The following is a 19,488-nucleotide window of genomic DNA, read 5'->3' as shown; positions in this document are numbered from 1 at the left end:
CCCAATGTGTTGGGATTATCAGATTGAGCCACCGTCCAAATTATTCTCTTCTAGTTGTTTTGAAATGTACAGGAAATTAATAATGATGCCACCCTGCTGCTCTATCCAATTATCAGATCTTATTTCTTCCAACTGTATATTTGTGCCCATTATTCAACCTCTCTTCATTTTCCCCATCCTTCCTAGCCTCTGGTAACTACCAACCTACTATTTTATTTTTCCTTTTTTTTTTTTTTTTTTTGAGACAGAGTCTTGCTCTGTAGCTCAGGCTGGGTGCAGTGGCGTGATCTCGGCTCACTGCAACCTCTGCCTCCCAGGTCCCAGTTCAAGCAAGTCTCCTGCCTCAGCCTATTCAGTAGCTTGGATTACAGGCATGTGCCACCATGCCCAGCTGATTTTTTTTCTTTTTTTCTTTTTTTGAGACGGAGTTTCGCTCTTGTTACCCAGGCTGGAGTGCAATGGCACGATCTCGGCTCACCGCAACCTCCACCTCCTGGGTTCAGGCAATTCTCCTGCCTCAGCCTCCTGAGTAGCTGGGACTACAGGCACACGCCACCATGCCCAGCTAATTTTTTGTAGTTTTAGTAGAGACGGGGTTTCACCACGTTGACCAGGATGGTCTCGATCTCTTGACCTCATGATCCACCCGCCTCGGCCTCCCAAAGTGCTGGGATTACAGGCGTGAGCCACCGCGCCCGGCTTTTTTTCTTTTTGGTATTTTTAGTAGAGACGGGTTTTCGCCATGTTGGCCAGGCTGGCATTGAACTCCTGACCTCGTGATCCGCCCGCCTCGGCCTCCCAAAGTGCTGGGATTACAGGTGTGAGCCACCGTGCCCAGCCCTACTCCCTGTTTTCTTGAGATCCACTTTTTTAGCTCCAACATGAGAGAACACACAATATTTGTTTCTGTGCTTGGCCTATTTTACTTAATGACCTCCAATTCCATCCATGTTGCTGCCAATGACAGGAATTCTTTCTTATGGCTGAATAATACATTTTCTTTAGCCTTTCATCTACTGATGGGCACCTAGTCAATTGATTCCACATTTTGGCTATTGTGAAGTGCTGCAGTAAACAAGGGAATGCAGCTATCTTTTTGATATATTGATTTTTCTTTTGTGCATATATATATATCCAGTAGTGGAGTTGCTGGAGCATACAGTTCTTTTAATTTTTTTGAGGAACTTCTGTAGTCTTCCATAGTGGCTGTACTAATTTACATTCCCAAGAATGTATGAGGGCTCTCCTTTTTCCACATCCTTACTAGCATTCATTATTCTTTCTTCTTGATAAAAGTAACTAATTGGGGTGAAATGACATCTCATTGTGGTTTTGATTTCCATTTCTCTGATTAGTGATGTTCAACAATTTTTCATATACCTGTTGGCCATTTGTCTTTTGAAAAATACCTATTCAGATCTTTTGGCCATTTTGCCAGGCTGGAGTGTAGTGGCGTGATCTTGGCTCACTATAACCTCCGCCTCCCAAGTAGCTGGGTTCAAGCAATTCTCCTACCTCAGCCTCCCGAGTAGCTGGGACTACAGGCGCACGCTACCATACCCAGCTAATTTTTGTATTTTTAGTAGAGACAGGGTTTCACCATGTTGGCCAGGATGGTCTCGATCTCTTGACCTCTTTTGGCCATTTTTAAGTTGGATTATTCTTTTTGCTATTGCTTAAGCTCCTTGTATGTTCTGGTTATTAATTCCTTGTTAAATAGTTTGCAAATAAAACATCCTCATCTTTCAAACTATACATTGCCACTTTCTCTCTGTTCCCTTTCCTGCCTGCCCCTTTTTTTTTCCCTTTCTGGCCTCTCCGTACATAGTATTTACTCTTCTACTGTAGCACCCCAATACTTCCTGGTGTTTGTCTTCTCCTGCTAGACTGTATGCTCGAGATTTATTCATCTTTATATTCCCAAGGCTTAGCCCAGTACTTGGCACAAAACAGGTGCTCACTAGATGGTGACTTGCTTGAGGGCAGAGATGGTGTCTTATCTATCTTTGTATGTTGTGATTAGTATGGTGGCTAGCAATTATTTGGCACTCAAGTGTTTAAAGAATTAGAAAACACATTGGTGAGAGAAAACTGAAGATATTATAAAACAACATGACTGCTTTTTTTTTTTTTTTTTTTGAGACGGAGTTTCGCTGTTGTTGCCCAGACTGGAGTGCAATGGCACGATCTCGGCTCACTGCAACCTCCGCCTCCTGGGTTCAGGCAATTCTCCTGCCTCAGCCTCCCGAGTCGCTGGGACTACAGGCACGCACCATCATGCCCAGCTAATTTTTTGTATTTTTTTTTAGTAGAGACGAGGTTTCACCTTGTTGACCAGGATGGTCTCAATCTCTTGACCTCGTGATCCACCCACCTCGGCCTCCCAAAGTGCTAGGATTATAGGCATGAGCCACCGCGCCCGGCCATGACTGCTTTAAATGAATTAAAGCTGCTGGGACAAATTATATCCATGATACTGAGAGAGAATTTAAATGTTGCCACTTTTAAGGAACCACGGAAAGAGGAAGGCACTAGTTTACTGTGTGCTTTCCATATGCAAGGCACTGGGCTGTTCTATGTACATAGTTTGACATGTTAGAAGCCTAGTGCTGGCAAATGTGGCTTCAGTCCACAGATTCTAGCGTGACTGCTTGGGCCAATCCACCTGCTAACCCTGAAAATAACATTTTCCTCTACTCTGTGATAGTCTTTCACACTCCCTACACAGTATGTATGTGTGCATGTGTGTGTGCAGAATTACAGCTCATCAGCCTGGGCAACACAGGGAGACCCTGTCTCTACAAAAAATAAAAAAAAAAAAGTTAGCCAGGTATGTGTGGTGCATACCTGAAGTCCCATCTACTCCAGAGGCTGAGGTGGGAGGACTGCTTGAGCCCAGGAGGTCAAGGTTGCAGGGAGCCAGTGATTGCACTATTACACCCCAGCCTGGGTGACAGAATGAGATCCTGTCTCAACAACAACCCAAATATATATATATATAGTTCTCAACAAAATAAAGAAAAGGCCTAGACATTTGAAAATAAAATTAACTTCAGAAGTTTCCTACTGCCAGGGATGTTCAAACATACATGTGGGTAACTTCTTTATGGGAACGGATGCATCTGATAGATGATTAATCCTGTGGATTTAAGGTTCTTCCCACTGCCAAGATTTGATGAGGGGACAATATAGTGATGGATCTAAATATGTCAAATTCTTCCAGGTGTAGGGATAGAGAGGCGGTTTTAGTTCAAGAATCTGCAACTTACGCTTTAACTTAGTAAGAAAAAAAAAAAAAAGGATCTGCAACTTATCGTATTGCAAATAATGCATCCAGGCACCTCCTTTATTTTGCTTCCCATCCCCCCAACCCCCAGTCTTTTGGGGAAGATCTTCTGGGTCACAGTCTCTTCATGGTGCACTCAATGTAAGACTCCAGCAGGAAGATCGTTTCATCCACCTGGATCTCACTGGCATCCAACCTGAGTGAAAAAGTAAAAGCATTTGCCTAGACTGAATGTACAATAGCATATTTAAGCGTAGAGGCTGGGTGGATGTGACCATGGAGAACTGCTTGGTTACCCCTGAGAGTGGATGGAAAGAAAGTAGTAGAACCAGTTGATCGTTTTGCCGTTTACCAAGTATCTTTTATGTGCCAGACACCATGGAAACTGCTGAGAATGCAAAATACAGAGCCTCTGTCCTGGGGGAAGGTAGTCTTAACTTGCAATCAGGAAAACCAATATAAAGGCACAGGTATAAAAGGACCTAGTGTGTTTTAAAATAGCAAGAAGCTAAGTGTGTCTGAAGCTTGAAGTCAGCGGTGATTAGGAAGAAATGGAAGCTTCTTCAGCCAGATAAAAGCCATCTAGGAAAAACCCACAGCTAACACCATACTTAATGGTGAAAGACTAAAAGCTTTTCCCCTAAGATCAGAAACAAGGCAAAGATGTCTGCTCTTATACTTCCATTCAAGCTTTTACTGGAGGTTCTAGCTAGGGCAGTGAGGCAAGAAAAAAGTAAAAAGCATATAGATTGAAAAGGTAGAAGTAAAACTACCTCCATTCACAGATGACATAATTCTATTATAAAAAATCTCAACGAATCTGCAAAAAAAACTACTAGAATTAATAAATGAATTTAGTAAAGTTGTGGGATACAAAATCACAACACAAAAGTTGGTTGTTTTTCTATAACACGAGCAATGAACAATCCAAAAATGAAATAAGCAACCACTAAACGAGCACCTAAAAAAAATACTTAGAAATAAATTTAATAAAAGAGGCGCAAGACTTTGCACTGAAATGTGGTCTAGGAAAGAGGTGATGAATGCCTGCGTATGGACCAAGACGAAAGGCCAGATTTGAGACACATTACTGAAGGAAAATTAAGCCAGTACAGTGGCACTTGCCTGTAGTCCCAGCTACTTGGGAGGCTGAGCCAAAGGACTGTTTCAGCCTAGGAGTTCAAAACCAGTCTCAGCAACACAGCAAAACCGCGTGTCTCAAAACAAATTAACAGTACTTGATGAACAAGAGAGTGTATATGGTGATGGAGAAGAAGCTGAGAACATCTTCAGAACTGCTTGTTTACAAAAACAGGTGGATTACATTCTGTTAATTGAGCTGGAGAAGACAGTTTAGGTTTGTTCGTGCTAAGTTGGAGGCTTACAAGATGAGAAAAAGGAGTTTTGGGATGGTATTTTGAAATGTAGGTCTGAAGTTCATGATGCTTACTTGTTGACATTACGTTTCAGGGTCTCTAGCTGCTGACGTTCAGGAGCTGTGATCATCTCCTCTATTTCTTGTAACTGTGCCTCCTCTGCACCTGTAGCCTGCATAGATGCAATGATGGCCTCTACCCTCTGAGATTTTTCTAGTAGACGCCTGTCAAACAAACACAACTCTGAGACGTGTTTCCTAACCCTGGAGATTCTCTTACCATTTATCTCTGAGGCACAACCCATCACCCTTTTACCATTTTCCTGGTCAAAGTATGTCACCTTCTAAGGACATTTTCTAGAAACTTATTTGGAAATATAACTTCACTCCTGAAACTCTTACTGCCTCTCATTTGCACTTAAAAGTTTGGTGCTTTTGTACGTTTCTCATAAATGTAATCTGAAAAGCTATTTCATTGGGAGCGTATTAGAAAAGTGTAGACTAATGCGTGATTTATACTAATCTAAGCCAGTGATTCAATGCAAGTAGACTGGTTGCTATCTCCATTGTTACCTATTTCTCAGAATTTTTTTTTTTTTTTTTTTTTTGAGATGGAGTCTCACTCTGTCACCCAGGCTGGAGTGCAGTGGCACAGAGTGGCTCACTGCAACCTCCACTCACTGACTTTAAGCGGTTCTCCTGCCTCAGACTCCAGGGTAGCTGGGACTACAGGTGCCCACGACCACGCCCAGCTAATTTCTGTATTTTCAGTAGAGATAGGGTTTCACCATGTTGGCCAGGCTGGTCTTGAACTCCTCAAGTGATCCACCTGCCTCAGCCTCCCAAAGTGCTGGGATTACAGGCATAAGCCACTGCACCCGGCCCAGCCTCCATTGGTTCCTGTTTCTATAGGAAATTTCCTCAGGCCCTTGACCTTGAAAAATGTAAATAACTCAACTGAAAATGTACTTACTTGTTCTCTTTGGTTTCAAATTGCCTCCTTTCTATCAAGTTGGCTATGCTCTGAGGAAAGAGAAGACAGACAAGAAATGCACATAGTTCTATTTCAGCAGCTCAGGTAAAATGGGTGAAATGGGCCTATGAGGGGGACTTGTCCATGTGGAGGAAATGGGGAGAAGGTCCAGACTGGGTTACCTTGTAGCACCTGTGCAACAACATTCGGGCAGCTGCCAGGATGTTCACAGTATATAAATAGAAGGTCCTGGATGGGGCATGGTCTGGTGTTTTGGGAATTTCCTATTTGTCCAATAGAAAAAAAAATAACAGAAATTTTACGGTTTGGGAACTGGCGAAGTAAACACTCATTCCATCTGGAGTTACTCAGCTCTCTTTGTTACTTACATTTTCATGTTTCCTAGTCATTCAGTACCTGTGTTGATTTTATTTACTTTGAGACTGGGTCTTGCTCTGTTACCCAGGATGGAGTGTGGTGGTGCGATCTTGGCTCACTGCAACTTCTACCCGGGACTCAAGCAATCCTCCTACTTCAGTATCCTGAGCAGCCGGAACTACAGGCATGTACCACCATGCTCAACTAATTTTTTCATTTTGGGGGAGGGGTGGGGGCAGGAGACATGGTCTCACTATATTGCCCAGGCTGGTCTTGAATTCCTGGGCTTAAGTGATCTTCCTGCCTTGGCTTCCCAAAGTGCTGGGATTACAGGTGTGTCCAGCCCAGTTTCTGTGGTTTATGTCATAATTAGTTAAATGGAGAGCTGGGCTTCCCTGTTTTTTCCTATTTGGCTGTCAGCATCCTGAATAGGGAAGAAAGGGAAGGTAACTAACATTTACTGAGCAATCTGTGTACCAGGTAAATTCTATATGATTTTTACAAAAAAACATTTTTTTTTTTTGAGACAGTCTTGCTCTATCGCCCAGGCTGGCATGCAGTGGCGCAATCTCAGCTCACTGCAACCTCTGCCCACTGGGTTCAAGAGATTCTCCTTCCTGCCTCAGCCTCCCAAGTAGCTGGGATTAGGCACATGCCACCACGCCCATTTAATTGTTTTGTACTTAGTAGAGACAGGGTTTCACCATGTAGGCCAGGCTGGTCTCGAACTCCTGACATCAAGTGATCTGCCTGCCTCGGCCTCCCAAAGTGCTGGGATTCCAGGCGTGAGCCACCATGCCCGGCTGCCTCTTTCTTACTAGGGCAGTTAAGGCTCCACATTATCCTTTAAGTGCTCGCTACATCTCTGTGAATCATTTTTTCTGTCTCAGAGCTGGATACAGAGTTTGCCTGGGGATTCAGTATGTTTGCCTCAGAAGCTTCTCTCACCCTACGCTAGCTTGTCTGGTTGGCAATTATTATACCCTTGGTTACCTGGAGTGATATAAAATTTTCTGAGAGCATCTTATATAGCATATCCTTTGCCTCCTTTGCAGGAATCATTGCAAAGTCTTCCACTTGCTTCTGCTCCAGGTGTTTCTTCTGCAAAACTAGACGGAATATTCTAGCACAGCGAGAACCAAATCTGGAAAAGAATGAAGAAAGCAAATGGCATGCCAACATAGGAGAGTAGCTTTAGTTCCCAGTCATAGATGGGGTAGTGTTCTATCCCATGTGTGGAACCAGGACCAGAGAGGAACAGTGATCAGAAAATTCTTCCACAGCTCCACAGGTTGGTGATGGTAAGTCATCACCAACTGCTGAGCTCATTTGAGTGCCACAGTTCCTACATTTGTAAGCAAAGGCTTTAGGGAGGCTGGTGAACTAAGCGGTAGGTTATTTTAGGGTAAAGAGCAGTATTACATGAGATCCACAGGAGTCCAGTGAAAAAATGGGGCAAAGTGTGCCACGGTGTGGTTATACTGGTTGCTTATATAATGGACAAATTACTTCAGTGGGGATAGGAAGTATCTGATCCCAGACCCCATCAGTGTCCCCCTTACCTCTCTTGCACGACAGACTCCAGAGTGGCTGTGGCTAGAGATGCTAATGCCTTATGGAGGTCTTTAGGTAGAGAATTAAGGTCACTCGGTAATGTTCTGGCCTTGTTACTGTGATCTGAGTTTTATTCCTTAGTTTCTAATTTATAATTAAACTTTAAACGCTACTTCGTTTTTCACATTATAATTTGTGGTTTCAGTTATGGTACGTAAATATTCCAAAACTTTAATACGAGTGTTTAAGTAAGGGTTTTGCTTAACTAAAATTTGGTTGATTAAAAGTCCTTTTTACTTTTTTTTTTTTTAGATAGGGTCTCACTCTGTCACCCAGCTTGGAGTACAGTGGCATGATCTCAGCTCACTGTAACCTCTGCCTTCTGGGCTCAAGTGATCCTCCCACCTCAGCTTCCTAAGGAGCAGGACTATAAGCACGCACCATTACATCTGGCTAGTTTTTGTACGTTTTGTATAGATGGGGTTTTGCCATGTTGCTCAGGCTGATCTTGAACTCCCGGGCTCATGCAATTCTCCTGCCTCAGCCTCCCAAAGTCCTAGGATTACAGGTGTGAGCCACCATGCCTGGCCTCTTTTTACTTCTTTATCATCAATGCAGTTCACTGTAAATTCACAGAAAAATTTATTTAGCAATTATTTCAATTTTCTAACTTATTTAGTATAATAAACATTACCAAATATTTCTTTCCTAAGGCACCATTCTGACTTGTCAGGCTGCCTGACTCTAAGGAAATAACTGGTAAGGATACTGATGACATACATTCCTCCACCACTGTCGCCAGACTTTCCAACAAATTCTAGCTATTGAGAAAAAGAGAGAGTATTAACTGAATGGAAAGTCCAGTGATTCTGTTTCCAATGGAACAAATCTGACCAAAAGTCTGTAGCAGGTAGCCCTCCTATCGAACAGTGTGGAGAAATTATCTGCGCTGGCTAGGTGGAGACTAAGACTATAGGAGAATGAAGCTAGGTGTCAGTGCAGAAATAAACTGTCATCAGAACAGGCTAAAGAAAAAAGAAAAAACAGACTTACTGGATCATCTGCCAGCAGAGTGAGATACTGATCAAGAACTTGCTTAGAGATGTTATAGCCAACAGGTAGGGATCTGAAGATCTGTGGAGCAAAAGACACTTAAAATGGGTTTGGAAACTTTAGAACTGCTGACTTTACTGAAATAAAGATCTTTTAGGCTCGGTGCAGTGGCTCATGCCTATAATTCCAGCACTTTGGGAGGCTGAGGCAGGTGGATTGCCTGGGGTCAGGAGCTGGAGACCAGGCTGACCAATATGGTGAAACCCCATCTTTACTAAAAATACAGAATTATCTGGGTGTGGTGGCGCATGCCTGTAATCCCAGCTACTTGGGAGGCTGAGGCAGGAGAATTGCTTGAACCCGGGAGGCAGAGGATGCGGTGAGCCGAGATCGCACCACTGCACTCTGGCCCAGGCTACAAGAGCAAAACTCCGTCTCAAAAAAAAAGATGTCTTAATTTTAGATATCACAAAATTGTCCAAAAATATTCATAGCAGGATTGTTTGTAAGACTAAAAAACTGGAAACACCCAAAAGACCAGTACTGAGTAGTATATTAAAATAAAGTACAGCACGGTCATTAAGTGGAATATAATACAGGAATATTATAAAGAGTGGGACAAATCTATAAAAACTGACATGCAAAGAAGTTTTACCAGCTGGGCGTGGTGGCTCATGCCTGTAATCCTAGCACTTTGGAAGGCTGAGGTGGGCAGATCATGAGGTCAAGAGATCAAGACCATCCTGGCCAACATGGTGAAACCCCATCTTTACTAAAAATACAAAAACTAGCTGGGCATGGTGGTGCACGCCTGCAGTCCCAGCTACTCGGGAGGCTGAGGCAGGAGAATCACTTGAACCCGGGAGGTGGAGGCTGCAGTGAGCGGAGATCGCACCACTGCACTCTACTAGGCGACAGAGCGAGACTATCTCAAAACAAACAAACAGAAGACAGTAATATAAATAACACATATTTATTAAATATCAATATTTTAAATACAAGGGGTCAAATAATGTCCTGAATGCCAAGGCTCTCTGAGTCCAAATCCTAGATTCTTAAAATAATTAGGAATAGGCTGTACTTGACAAACAGATACTTTGACTAAGTGAATGATGAAGATTTTGAAAAACTAGATCCTAAGAGACCAAACATTTCAGTGCTTACCACTTGAAGACAATCCTTGCCCCACATCAAACAAATGCCCTTCTCTTTCAAGGCTCAGACCTCAACCTAACACCAGGATCTGTGTATAATAAATGTTGTTAATACCCAACAGTGTGTCCGAAAGCTAGCACAAGCACATGAAACTCACCTCATTGGAAGACAATGGCTGGGTGAAGGGAGCACTAGAGGAAGTGGTAATCTCACTCATTCGGAGCATGGTTCGCACAATCTCGCTGCTTGTCTGTGTTTGAAAAGTAAACTGGAATTCAGAAATCACTGTGCTGCCCCCGTCTATGTGACAATGGCCATATCTGACAAGTAAGTGAATATTCCTGATGACCAATGACAGACCTGCTTACGTATTACCTGGTCCATCCTGTTAGCAACTGCACTCACAATGGCCTGGTCACGGAAGTGTTGGTGGAATCTGTCAAGGTTGGCCTGCCAATAAATCCCATCATCTGGAATGGGCTGATGAAGAGAAAAGACTTAGAGAGAAACATTTAAATACAGCGTAGAGTTTTCTGAGGAGCTTGGATTTAATGCTTCACCATTTCTTTTCCTACATACTAACAACTAAATTCATTGGAGACAAATCATTCAGTCACGTAGATTGGTGTCTAGACAAATCCCAACTTCAAACAGGTTCTCTAAGCTCATCTCCAATCTTTCCTTCCCATTAATTTTTTTTTTTTTTTGAGCTGGAGTTTTGCTTGTCACCCAGGCTGGAGTACAGTGGCATGATCTCTGCTCATTGCAACCTCTGCCTCTTGGGTTCAAGCCATTCTCCTGCCTCAGCCTCCTGAGTACTGGGATCACAGGCCCCCACCACTGTGCTTGGCTAATTTTTGTATTTTTAGTAGATTTGGTGTTTCACCACATCCAGGCTGATCTTGAACTCCTCACCTCAGGCGATCCCCCTGCCTTGGCCACCCAAAGTGCTGGGATTACAGGCATGAGCCACCACTTCTGGCCTTTCTCTCCCTTGACCCTTCTTCCTTCTTGCTCTCAGCAGATGACCTTGTTTCTGATTTCACAAAGAAAATAAAAGCCACTAGGCCCGAATTTATTCAACTTTGTGCATGTCCTCACCACATTTCTTTATGTTTTTAATTTATATTTTTACTCACTTTTATCACAGCTGAAAAATGTTCCTTTTACCTAAGGTTAATACCTATACTGGTATTCCAGACCTTACCCTCTCATTCATTTTTGGGGATCCAGCTCTATTTTACCTTGTCCTCTAACATCGTCAGCCTTTCCTTCACTACTGCCTCCTTCTCCTGTCCAAGTCTCTTCTACCCTAGAATTCTCCTTCAATCCTACGCCTCTTCTTTTCCTTACTGTCACAGCCAAGCTTCTCAAAGAGTTGGCCATCCCAGGTGTATCTCCATCTAGATTTACTCAACCCATTTCCACCATCGTCCTGAAATGTCAATTGTCACTTACATTCCAGTGAAATACCACGATCGTCCTTGAGGACTCTATGTTGTCAAGTTCTTTTTTTTTTTTTTTTTTTGAGACGGAGTTTCGCTCTTGTTACCCAGGCTGGAGTGCAATGGCGCGATCTCGGCTCACCACAACCTCCGCCTCCTGGGTTCAGGCAATTCTCCTGCCCCAGCCTCCTGAGTCGCTGGGATTACAGGCACGCGCCACCATGCCCAGCTAATTTTTTGTAGTTTTAGTAGAGACGGGGTTTCGCCATGTTGACCAGGATGGTCTCGATCTCTTGACCTCGTGATCCACCCACCTCGGCCTCCCACAGTGCTGGGATTACAGGCTTGAGCCACCGCGCCCGGCCTGTTGTCAAGTTCTAATAATACTTTCCACTTCTGATCTTGTTTAATCTTTAGGAAGCATATGACATGGACATTTTTTCCTTCTTAAAACTTTATGTGGTTCCTTGCATTTTATGACACCATTTTTTTTTTTTTTCTTTTAAAGACAGGGTTTCTGTCACCCAGGCTGGAGTGCAGTGGTATGATCACAGTTCACTGTACTGAACTCCCCGGGCTCAGGCGATCCTCCCATCTTAGCCTCCCAAGCAGCTGTGACCACGGGTGCGTGCTACCACACTCAGGTAATTTTTGTATTTTTTGTAGAGACGGGGTCTCACCATGTTGCTCAGGATGATCTCAAACTCCTAGGCTCAAGCAATCTGCCCGTCTTGGCCTTCCGAAGTGTTAGGATTACAGGTGTGAGCCACTGGGCTGGCCAACATCATTTTTTCTTGGTGTTATTTTGATCTTTCTGGCTACCTTTTCTCAGTCTCCACAGATTCCTCTTTCAGACGCCACCTGTAATACTGATGCTTCCTTTCATTTTACTCTACACGCTCTACTTGGGTAATTTTTATCCACTCTCCAGGCTTCAATAATTAATGCATTTCCAAATCTGTTACTCTATCCTAGAACTCTTTTTCTTTTTTTTTTTAAGATGGGAGTTTTGCTCTTTTGCCCAGGCTCCAGTGAAGTGGCATGATCTCAGCTCACTGCAACCTCTACCCTCCAGGTTCAAGTGATTCTCATGCCTCAATCTCCCAAGTAGCTGGGATTATAGGCCCACGCCACCATGACTGGCTAATTTTTATATTTTTAGTAGAGACGGGGTTTCACCATTTGTTGGTCAGGCTGGTCTCAAACTCCTGACCTCAGGTGATCCACCTGCCTCGGCTCCCGAAGTGCTGGGATTCCAGGCGGGAGCCACCGCACTCGGCTGCTTATTGACATCTTTATGGGCGTGCTAAGAAGGCATCTGAATATATGAGTTCAGGACTATGTATAATTTTTAGACTCATTTTTCTCTACTGGCCCCTATAGGTCTTTAGGTTCTAGCCATATTGAGCAATCTACTTTTTCTAGGCCCCTTTTTGCATAAGCTGTTACCTCTGTTCAATGAATGAATGAAGTTAAGGCTCAGAAGGGAGACAGTAATGGTTCATTCTTTGTTAGTCTATTCCTGCTAATATTTCATGAGGTTCACAACCCTACTGCTTCTTAGCTCAGGAATCTTTTTTTTTTTTTTGAGACGGAGTCTCGCTCTTGTTACCCAGGCTGGAGTGCAATGGCGCGATCTCGGCTCACCGCAACCTCCGTCTCCTGGGTTCAGGCAATTCTCCTGCCTCAGCCTCCTGAGTAGCTGGGATTACAGGCACGCACCACCATGCCCATCTAATTTTTTGTATTTTTAGTAGAGACGGGGTTTCACCATGTTGACCAGGATGGTCTCGATCTCTTGACCTCATGATCCACCCGCCTCGGCCTCCCAAAGTGCTGGGATTACAGGCTTGAGCCACCGCGCCCGGCCCAGCTCAGGAATCTTTAAGCTCTCTTGGGGCTCGTTATCTGAGTACTCTTTCTGGCCTGCTTCAGGGTGAGGACTTCTAATCAAGAAGCCCCATTACCTCCTTGTTATCTGTAGTATGTTTTGGTCTCTTGGCCTTGGGCTCCCCAGCAGCATCTTCATCAGATGATCTCCGCCTTTTACCTTTCCCTGCCAAACAAACAATTGAATACTTAGGCTGTATCTCACATGATGACAGGAAATGACCAGGTGTCTTTCATTCCAAAGACACTTGTAGCTGCCTCTAGATCAGAGTTGCTTAGGGGGTTGAAGAGCTCTAAGGATCACAAGTAAATGATGAAATAATCGGAAACTCAACATGTTCAAAAAGAAACTCAGTCTTTCTCCTCCAAAGACTGGTTCTCCTCCAATGCTCTCTTTCATGGCCAATGATATAATCATCCTCCCACATGCACAAGTCAGACACACAGATGTCATTCTTGATACTTGTCTCCTTCACCCTTTCTATATTTCATTTTTCACCAGCCTGTCAACACTTACCTTTGCCCCATCCTCCTATCCTTTCTGTAGACAAAAAATCTTTTAGAAGTATAACTTAGACCATGTCACTTCCTTAAAAATCCTTTAGTGGTTTTCCTTTGCCTTGGCATAAAGAACAGATGCTCTATAAGGTCTTACTTGATTTAGCCCCTGCCCATCTCCCATCCATGTACTAAGCAGGTAGATCCTGATTAGCTTCTGAGATCAGACCTCTGCCCATCTCTAACCTTATCTTATACCTGTCTTGCTTTGCTTACCATGATTTAGCTATACTGACATTATTTCTTCAAATGCTTTTTTTGTTTACTACATACCATTCCCTTTGCCAAAAATGCTTTTCCTCTGTTACCTCGCTGTTAGCTTCTATTTAAAATCTTAGCTCAAATGCCACCTTCTCAAAGAAACATGAGGCCTAAACTCCCAGATGAATCCAGTCCCCTATTATATAGTTTTCTTTCTTTTTTTTTTGAGACAGAGTCTCACTCTGTCGCCCAGGGTGGAGTGCAGTGGCGCAATCTCGGCTCACTGCAACCTCTGTTCCTGGGTTCAAGCAATTCTCCTGCCTCAGTCTCCCAAGTAGCTGGGATTACAGGCGTGCATCACCATACCTGGCTAATTTTTGTAATTTTAGTAGAGATGGGGTTTCACCATGTTGCCCACACTGGTCTCAAACTCGTGGCCTCAAATGATTCAGCCACCTCCGTCTCCCAAAGTCTCCATTATGTATTTTCTGAACACCTCATACTTTTCCTTCATTGTACTTATCACAGTTTAATTATGTATCAATGTGATTTTCTGATTAATGTATGTCTCTTATACGAAAGCCCCATGGCAGAGACCATGACTTTTTTATTGTTATACATCACAATGTCTAACTGGTTTATACTTTTAACAACCAATCAAGAAGAATCCACAGTTAAGGCAAGTCACAGTTCCAGGGGTTAAAATTCCTTACCTATCAAGCTCAGCTTAGGAACCAGGTACATGTCCTTCTCATTAATGACAAGTGCGGGGGCAGGTGGTGGTGGCCCAGGGTCTGAATTTTCAGTGGTAGGTACTGAGGGGCAGCGTTGTACAAAGTGTGTGTCTGCCAATCGTACAAATGTGTTTGATACTTCAGCATAGTCCATGGTCTTTCCATCTGTGTAACAGGAGGAAAAGGGCAGATGAGATGGCCTAAGACAGCTCAGGGTCCACTCATGTAGCCAGCTGATCTACGCTTTTGCTAACAGCTGTGGATACAGTACTGACCCTCCATGGTCTCTGTGAGCCGGTCTGCCACTTTCTTCACAACAGCTGACATTGTCAGTTTGCCATTCAACAGAAGCTCCTCAACAATCAGCTCTCCAGTGTCACTATACAGAGTTTTGGTAGTATAGATGTACCGGGGGTATCTAAGCATTCGTAATACCCGGCTGCACTGGGCTTCATACTCCACCACACCACGTTTGTGCACTTGATAACTCACCAGGTTATGCTGGACAAGAACACACAGGGCCTTTTTCACCTAGATGGGACATAAAGAGAAGAAAGAGAGGAAAGACCTGAAGATATAGCTCATTATTGCTGGCAATTTTTTTGTCCAACAGCTTACTAAGCATCAGAAAATGGCTAGATAAGAATCTTTGCTCTTATTTCCTCTCTCCATTGGAGTAGTTAATAAGAATCACATATCAATACAAGAAATCAGGAAGATTCCTTGCTATATTTTCTCTGATCCTTATTTTTCAAAACACAATTTACTTTCCTTCTATCATTCTCATTCCTTAAAGGCAGTATTGAGGTTAGTAGACTTACTGTGAATAAATGAGGCATGGCGTGGGAAGAGCAAAGATTTGCCTAAGACGCTGTGATGAACTAGAAACACTTTGAGAAACAAAATGTTGATGTCTAAGTCCTATCCTTTTTTCCCCCAAATAACATTGTTTGCTCCCAGGGCAGGCTTTTTCATTTTTTCCTTTTCTGGGGTGAGAAGAACAATATTCAAAGGTGGGCGAAATAAATTAGCGAAAGAAATGAGAGAAAATGAATGTCATTTAGACGTACCTGATCCAGTGATGTTCCTGTGTCATGGGCAATTACTCTTAGTGGCTGGCTGCCAGTTCTTATCAGGTGGACTCCAATTTTTTCTACAATCTCTCCAAAATGCTCTTGCAGCAACAAAGAACAGAGCTTAATTTCTGCTTGAGTCATTGTACTGGGGAGTCTGAGAGCTAGGGGAAAAAACACCAAAACAGTACGATGGAGTCTTTCTTTCATGCTGGAAGCAGAGCTGCTCAGTGTAAATTCATGTGTTCTTTCTGGGGGGCAATTTGACAATACATATCAAAGAGCCTTAAAAATCTTGCATATCTTTGAAACACCAATCTCTTTTTGGATACTGTGTCCAAGGAAAGAATAAAAAGTTAATAAAGTCGCCAGGCACAGCGGCTCATGCCTGTAATCCCAGCACTCTGGGAGGCCAAGGCAGGCGGATCACTTGAGGTACAGAGTTCGAGACCAGCCTGGCCAACGTGGTGAAACCCTGTCTCTACTAAAAATACAAAAAAAAAAAAACATTAGCTGGGCGTGGTGGCACGTGCCTGTAGTCCTCACTACTCAGGAGGATGAGGCACACAATTGCTTGAATCCAGGTGGTGGAGGCTGCAGTGAGCTGAGATCTGGCCACTGCACTCCAGCTTGGGCAACAGAGCGATACTCTGTCTCAACTGAAAAAAAAACCCCATAATAATAATAGAGTCACTAGTTCTCTTTATGACACCGACTTACTGGAAACAATCTAATGTCTAACAGTAAATGATGGCATACTACACCGACATTTCAAGTTATTAAGTACCATGTGTATTCGTGTAGAAAATTATTCATAATAAGTGATAGAAGCTGCAAAAAATTAACATTCGATTATCATAAAAAAAACGGAAAAACGTATGCATAAAGACTATGCATCAAATTTATCTTTATGGGATTATGCGTGATTCTAATTTTCTTTAAAGATTGGGAGTAGACTATTCTGCAGTCTGTCAACAGACCTTAGTTTCTACACTTCATTGCTTAGGAGAACTAAGGTCACTGTTCACAGCCCGGTGGGAGTGAGTAGGTAGTGTTCATTCTCAGTGAACATTCTCAGCCCATAAAGGAAATGATAATTTCGAAAAAGAAATTTAGGAGGTAAAGGACTGCTTCTCAACAGGGCGTGTGAAATAGATGAGGTTACGTTGTTTGCAGGGCAGTATTCAATCCTGAAACTTCTACTCCTTGACAAAGTTGACACAATCAGAAACTGATGTCATTGATTATATGATTACTTCTTTATTACAAATTGCTACCAATTCTTAAGAAGCCAAGTCTTTGGCACCCCCGCCTAAGTATCACCAGAGACCTATTTCATCCAGGCACTTATCTTTGGAGAAGCATTCCCAGACCCTTTGCCATCCTCGGAAAGGACTTCCAAGGCGCTTGGCTCCTAGGTCTGCACTCCCTTTACATAGGTTCCCGCTCCGGACTCGGTCTCTCGGTCAGAGTCAGCGCCGCCTGGCTCAGACAGCATTTTCCACTAACCTCAGGGTCCGCCCAATCCAGAGGCTCCAAACCCAGCGCCTCTGAGCTCCCCGCGGCGGCTTCCTGCGGCTCCCGCTGGCCTTCCGAGCGGAGGTGGAGCCCACCGCCCTGTCTAGGAAGAGGATGGCCACAGAAACGAGGACGACCACGGAACACGACGCGGAAAGGCGAAAAGCGCGTGCCGTTCTACCCCAGAGTTTCGGCGGCTTCCGGGGACGCTCTTTCTTTCTTCTCGCTGGAAGGCTGGAGGACCAGCGAGGGGCTGCTCTAGGAGCCGGCGGGCGGGCGGGTTGCCGCTCCTTCCGGCTCCTGTTTGGTTCTGGGAGGCGGGCCGCAGGGTCGCCGTCAGCGCCGCCGCCTCTCTGGGTCGGACCGGCTCACGTGACCAACGCGGGCTCTGAAGCAGTGGGCCGTACCGAGGCGGCGACGGCGACTGCAGCTCGCGAGGTAGCGGCCTGAGGAGGGTCGGGCCGGCTGCCCTCTCGGACGGCCGCGGCGGAGGACAAAAATGGCGGAGGCCTCGGCGGCCGGGGCGGACTCGGGCGCCGCTGTGGCTGCCCACCGGTTTTTCTGCCACTTTTGCAAGGGCGAGGTCAGCCCTAAACTACCGGTAAGAGCCCCGTGTCCTCTGTACTCGGGAACCGCATAGATTCCTGGCCTCAGTGTCCCGGAACTAGGTCTGGAGCTTTCCGCACACCCTCGACTCCCCTGACATCGGTCCGCCGAGTACCGGCTGCCCTGTGTCTGCAGCCGCTGGCCCTAAACCCCGGGCGTCGCGGTCCCGGCGCTGTACCCCCTGCTCACCTCTTACTCATCCTGGGCTGCTCCACCTGCCCTCACGTCTTTACCTCCCCCTCCATCTTTTTTTTTCTTAGCAAGTTTTTCTTTGACAACTCTCCCATCAATTTTCTTGTACTCTTTTATACCTCGTCTTTTCCCCACGGTGACCTCCCCCCATACTCTTTCCTCTGTGTCTTCTCACCTTCCACTATTTTCACACTTTTAACCGCCCCCCCCTCCTTCTCAGTGAAGCAAAATAGCGGATTGCTGAGGATTGTCCCTATTCGGTTGTCTCTCGGGAAGGAAGCACAGAAAGGGGGTTGGAAGGTAACTGTGGGGCGGGAAGGGGCATTTTGCTTTTCAGTGGTTTCCAGGGTCCTTGTGAAAGTGAAAACAGCACCCTATTAATGACTTGCAGACGGCCTGCACTCCTATCACTCTTGAAGGAAATGGCTTTAGGAAGAAGGCAGGACGTATTGTTTCAACTCGTTTATTTTGGTTGTCATGCTGCCACTGTCTTTAATACCATTGTTCTGCTCTCCCCGCCACCCCGCGCACCCTGTGTCTGTCTTCACTTAAGAAAAAGATCCCCCACAGAATGTTTTCACGAGTTTCTGTCAGACTGTTAGCCCCTCGAGGGGCAGTGCTGTAGCCCTGAAGAAAACCCTTTCGTAGGTCAGGCTCAGGTCTGTAATCTCAGTGCTTTGGGAGGTCGAGGCAGGAGGATTGCTTGAGGCCAGGAGTTTCAGACCAGCCGGGGCAACACAGTGAGACCCCTAAGAAAAACAAACACGCAGCATACTAGCCAGCACCAGCATCACAGACCCAGAAGCTGTCTTGGGTTGGGTTGTAGCTACTCCGAGGAGCCCCCCAGGTTGAATGGCAATCCTATCCTTGGCCAACTGTCTTTTTTTTTTTTTTTGAGACGGAGTTTCGCTCTTGTTACCCAGGCTGGAGTGCAATGGCGTGATCTCGGCTCACCGCAACCTCCGCCTCCTGGGTTCAGGCAATTCTCCTGCCTCAGCCTCCTGAGTAGCTGGGACTACAGGCACGCGCCACCATGCCCAGCTAATTTTTTGTAGTTTTAGTAGAGACGGGGTTTCACCATGTTGACCAGGATGGTCTTGATCTCTTGACCTCGTGATCCACCCGCCTCGGCCTCCCAAAGTGCTGGGATTACAGGCTTGAGCCACCGCGCCCGGCATTGGCCAACTGTCTGTATGATTGTTCCTTTCTTTGGAAGTTTCCAGGTTCGGTCTTATGATAGAGTGGCAACATAATAATTGATGTTTGTATTTATGGTGTCTCAGATATAGTCTAGGAGAAAGCCTTCTAAAGTGAGTCTGTATATCTTATTTCTTAGAAGCACAAATGGAGTCCAGGGAATAAGTGCTTAAAGGGTGTTTAACAGTCTTCTCTCACTCAAAAGTTTTGTTTAAGGCTTTATGACATATTCTTTCCTCTCTACTTGCCCCACCCTCAACTTCATAGTCATAGTTTCATCTAAATGCTACTTAGCTTCCC

The 19,488-nt window shown here is 44.7% G+C and overlaps 2 protein-coding genes across 4 annotated transcripts in view; one reads left to right on the top strand and one right to left on the bottom strand.

Moving 5' to 3' along the window:
* Positions 1 to 3,310: 3,310 nt before the first annotated feature.
* On the bottom strand, positions 3,311 to 17,421 carry POLR3C (RNA polymerase III subunit C). 2 transcript variants are annotated; one of them, XM_032268918.1, is made up of 15 exons: positions 17,185 to 17,421; positions 15,673 to 15,839; positions 14,878 to 15,133; positions 14,582 to 14,767; positions 13,187 to 13,275; positions 10,150 to 10,254; positions 9,932 to 10,024; positions 8,620 to 8,700; positions 8,336 to 8,387; positions 7,575 to 7,635; positions 7,006 to 7,156; positions 5,817 to 5,918; positions 5,635 to 5,684; positions 4,737 to 4,886; positions 3,311 to 3,482 (listed from the first exon to the last, which is right to left on the bottom strand). In XM_032268918.1, exons 2-15 carry the CDS (start codon positions 15,817 to 15,819, stop codon positions 3,401 to 3,403), a joined length of 1,605 nt encoding a protein of 534 aa, XP_032124809.1. In that variant the 5' UTR covers positions 15,820 to 15,839; positions 17,185 to 17,421; the 3' UTR covers positions 3,311 to 3,400. The 2 variants fall into 2 exon arrangements, with proteins under 2 accessions (XP_032124809.1, XP_032124810.1); XM_032268919.1 differs by having other exon boundaries at positions 15,673 to 15,832.
* A 70-nt stretch (positions 17,422 to 17,491) lies between these two features.
* The window catches only part of RNF115 (ring finger protein 115), a 78,682-nt gene continuing 76,685 nt past the window's right edge, over positions 17,492 to 19,488 (top strand). Inside the window, exon 1 of one of the 2 annotated variants that reach the window (XM_032268920.1) lies at positions 17,492 to 17,794. In XM_032268920.1, coding sequence (XP_032124811.1) covers positions 17,693 to 17,794 — 102 coding nt within the window. In that variant the 5' untranslated portion in view covers positions 17,492 to 17,692. The remainder of the gene's footprint in view (positions 17,795 to 19,488) is intronic. The other variant, XM_032268921.1, reaches the window with a different exon arrangement.

The sequence above is a fragment of the Sapajus apella genome, unplaced genomic scaffold, assembly GCF_009761245.1.
Source record: "Sapajus apella isolate SASKATOON/1434 unplaced genomic scaffold, GSC_monkey_1.0 scaffold187, whole genome shotgun sequence".
Taxonomy (NCBI): Eukaryota; Metazoa; Chordata; class Mammalia; order Primates; family Cebidae; genus Sapajus; species Sapajus apella.
Note: the sequence above shows the minus strand (reverse complement) of the source record. Positions and strands in the feature narration are given on the sequence as shown.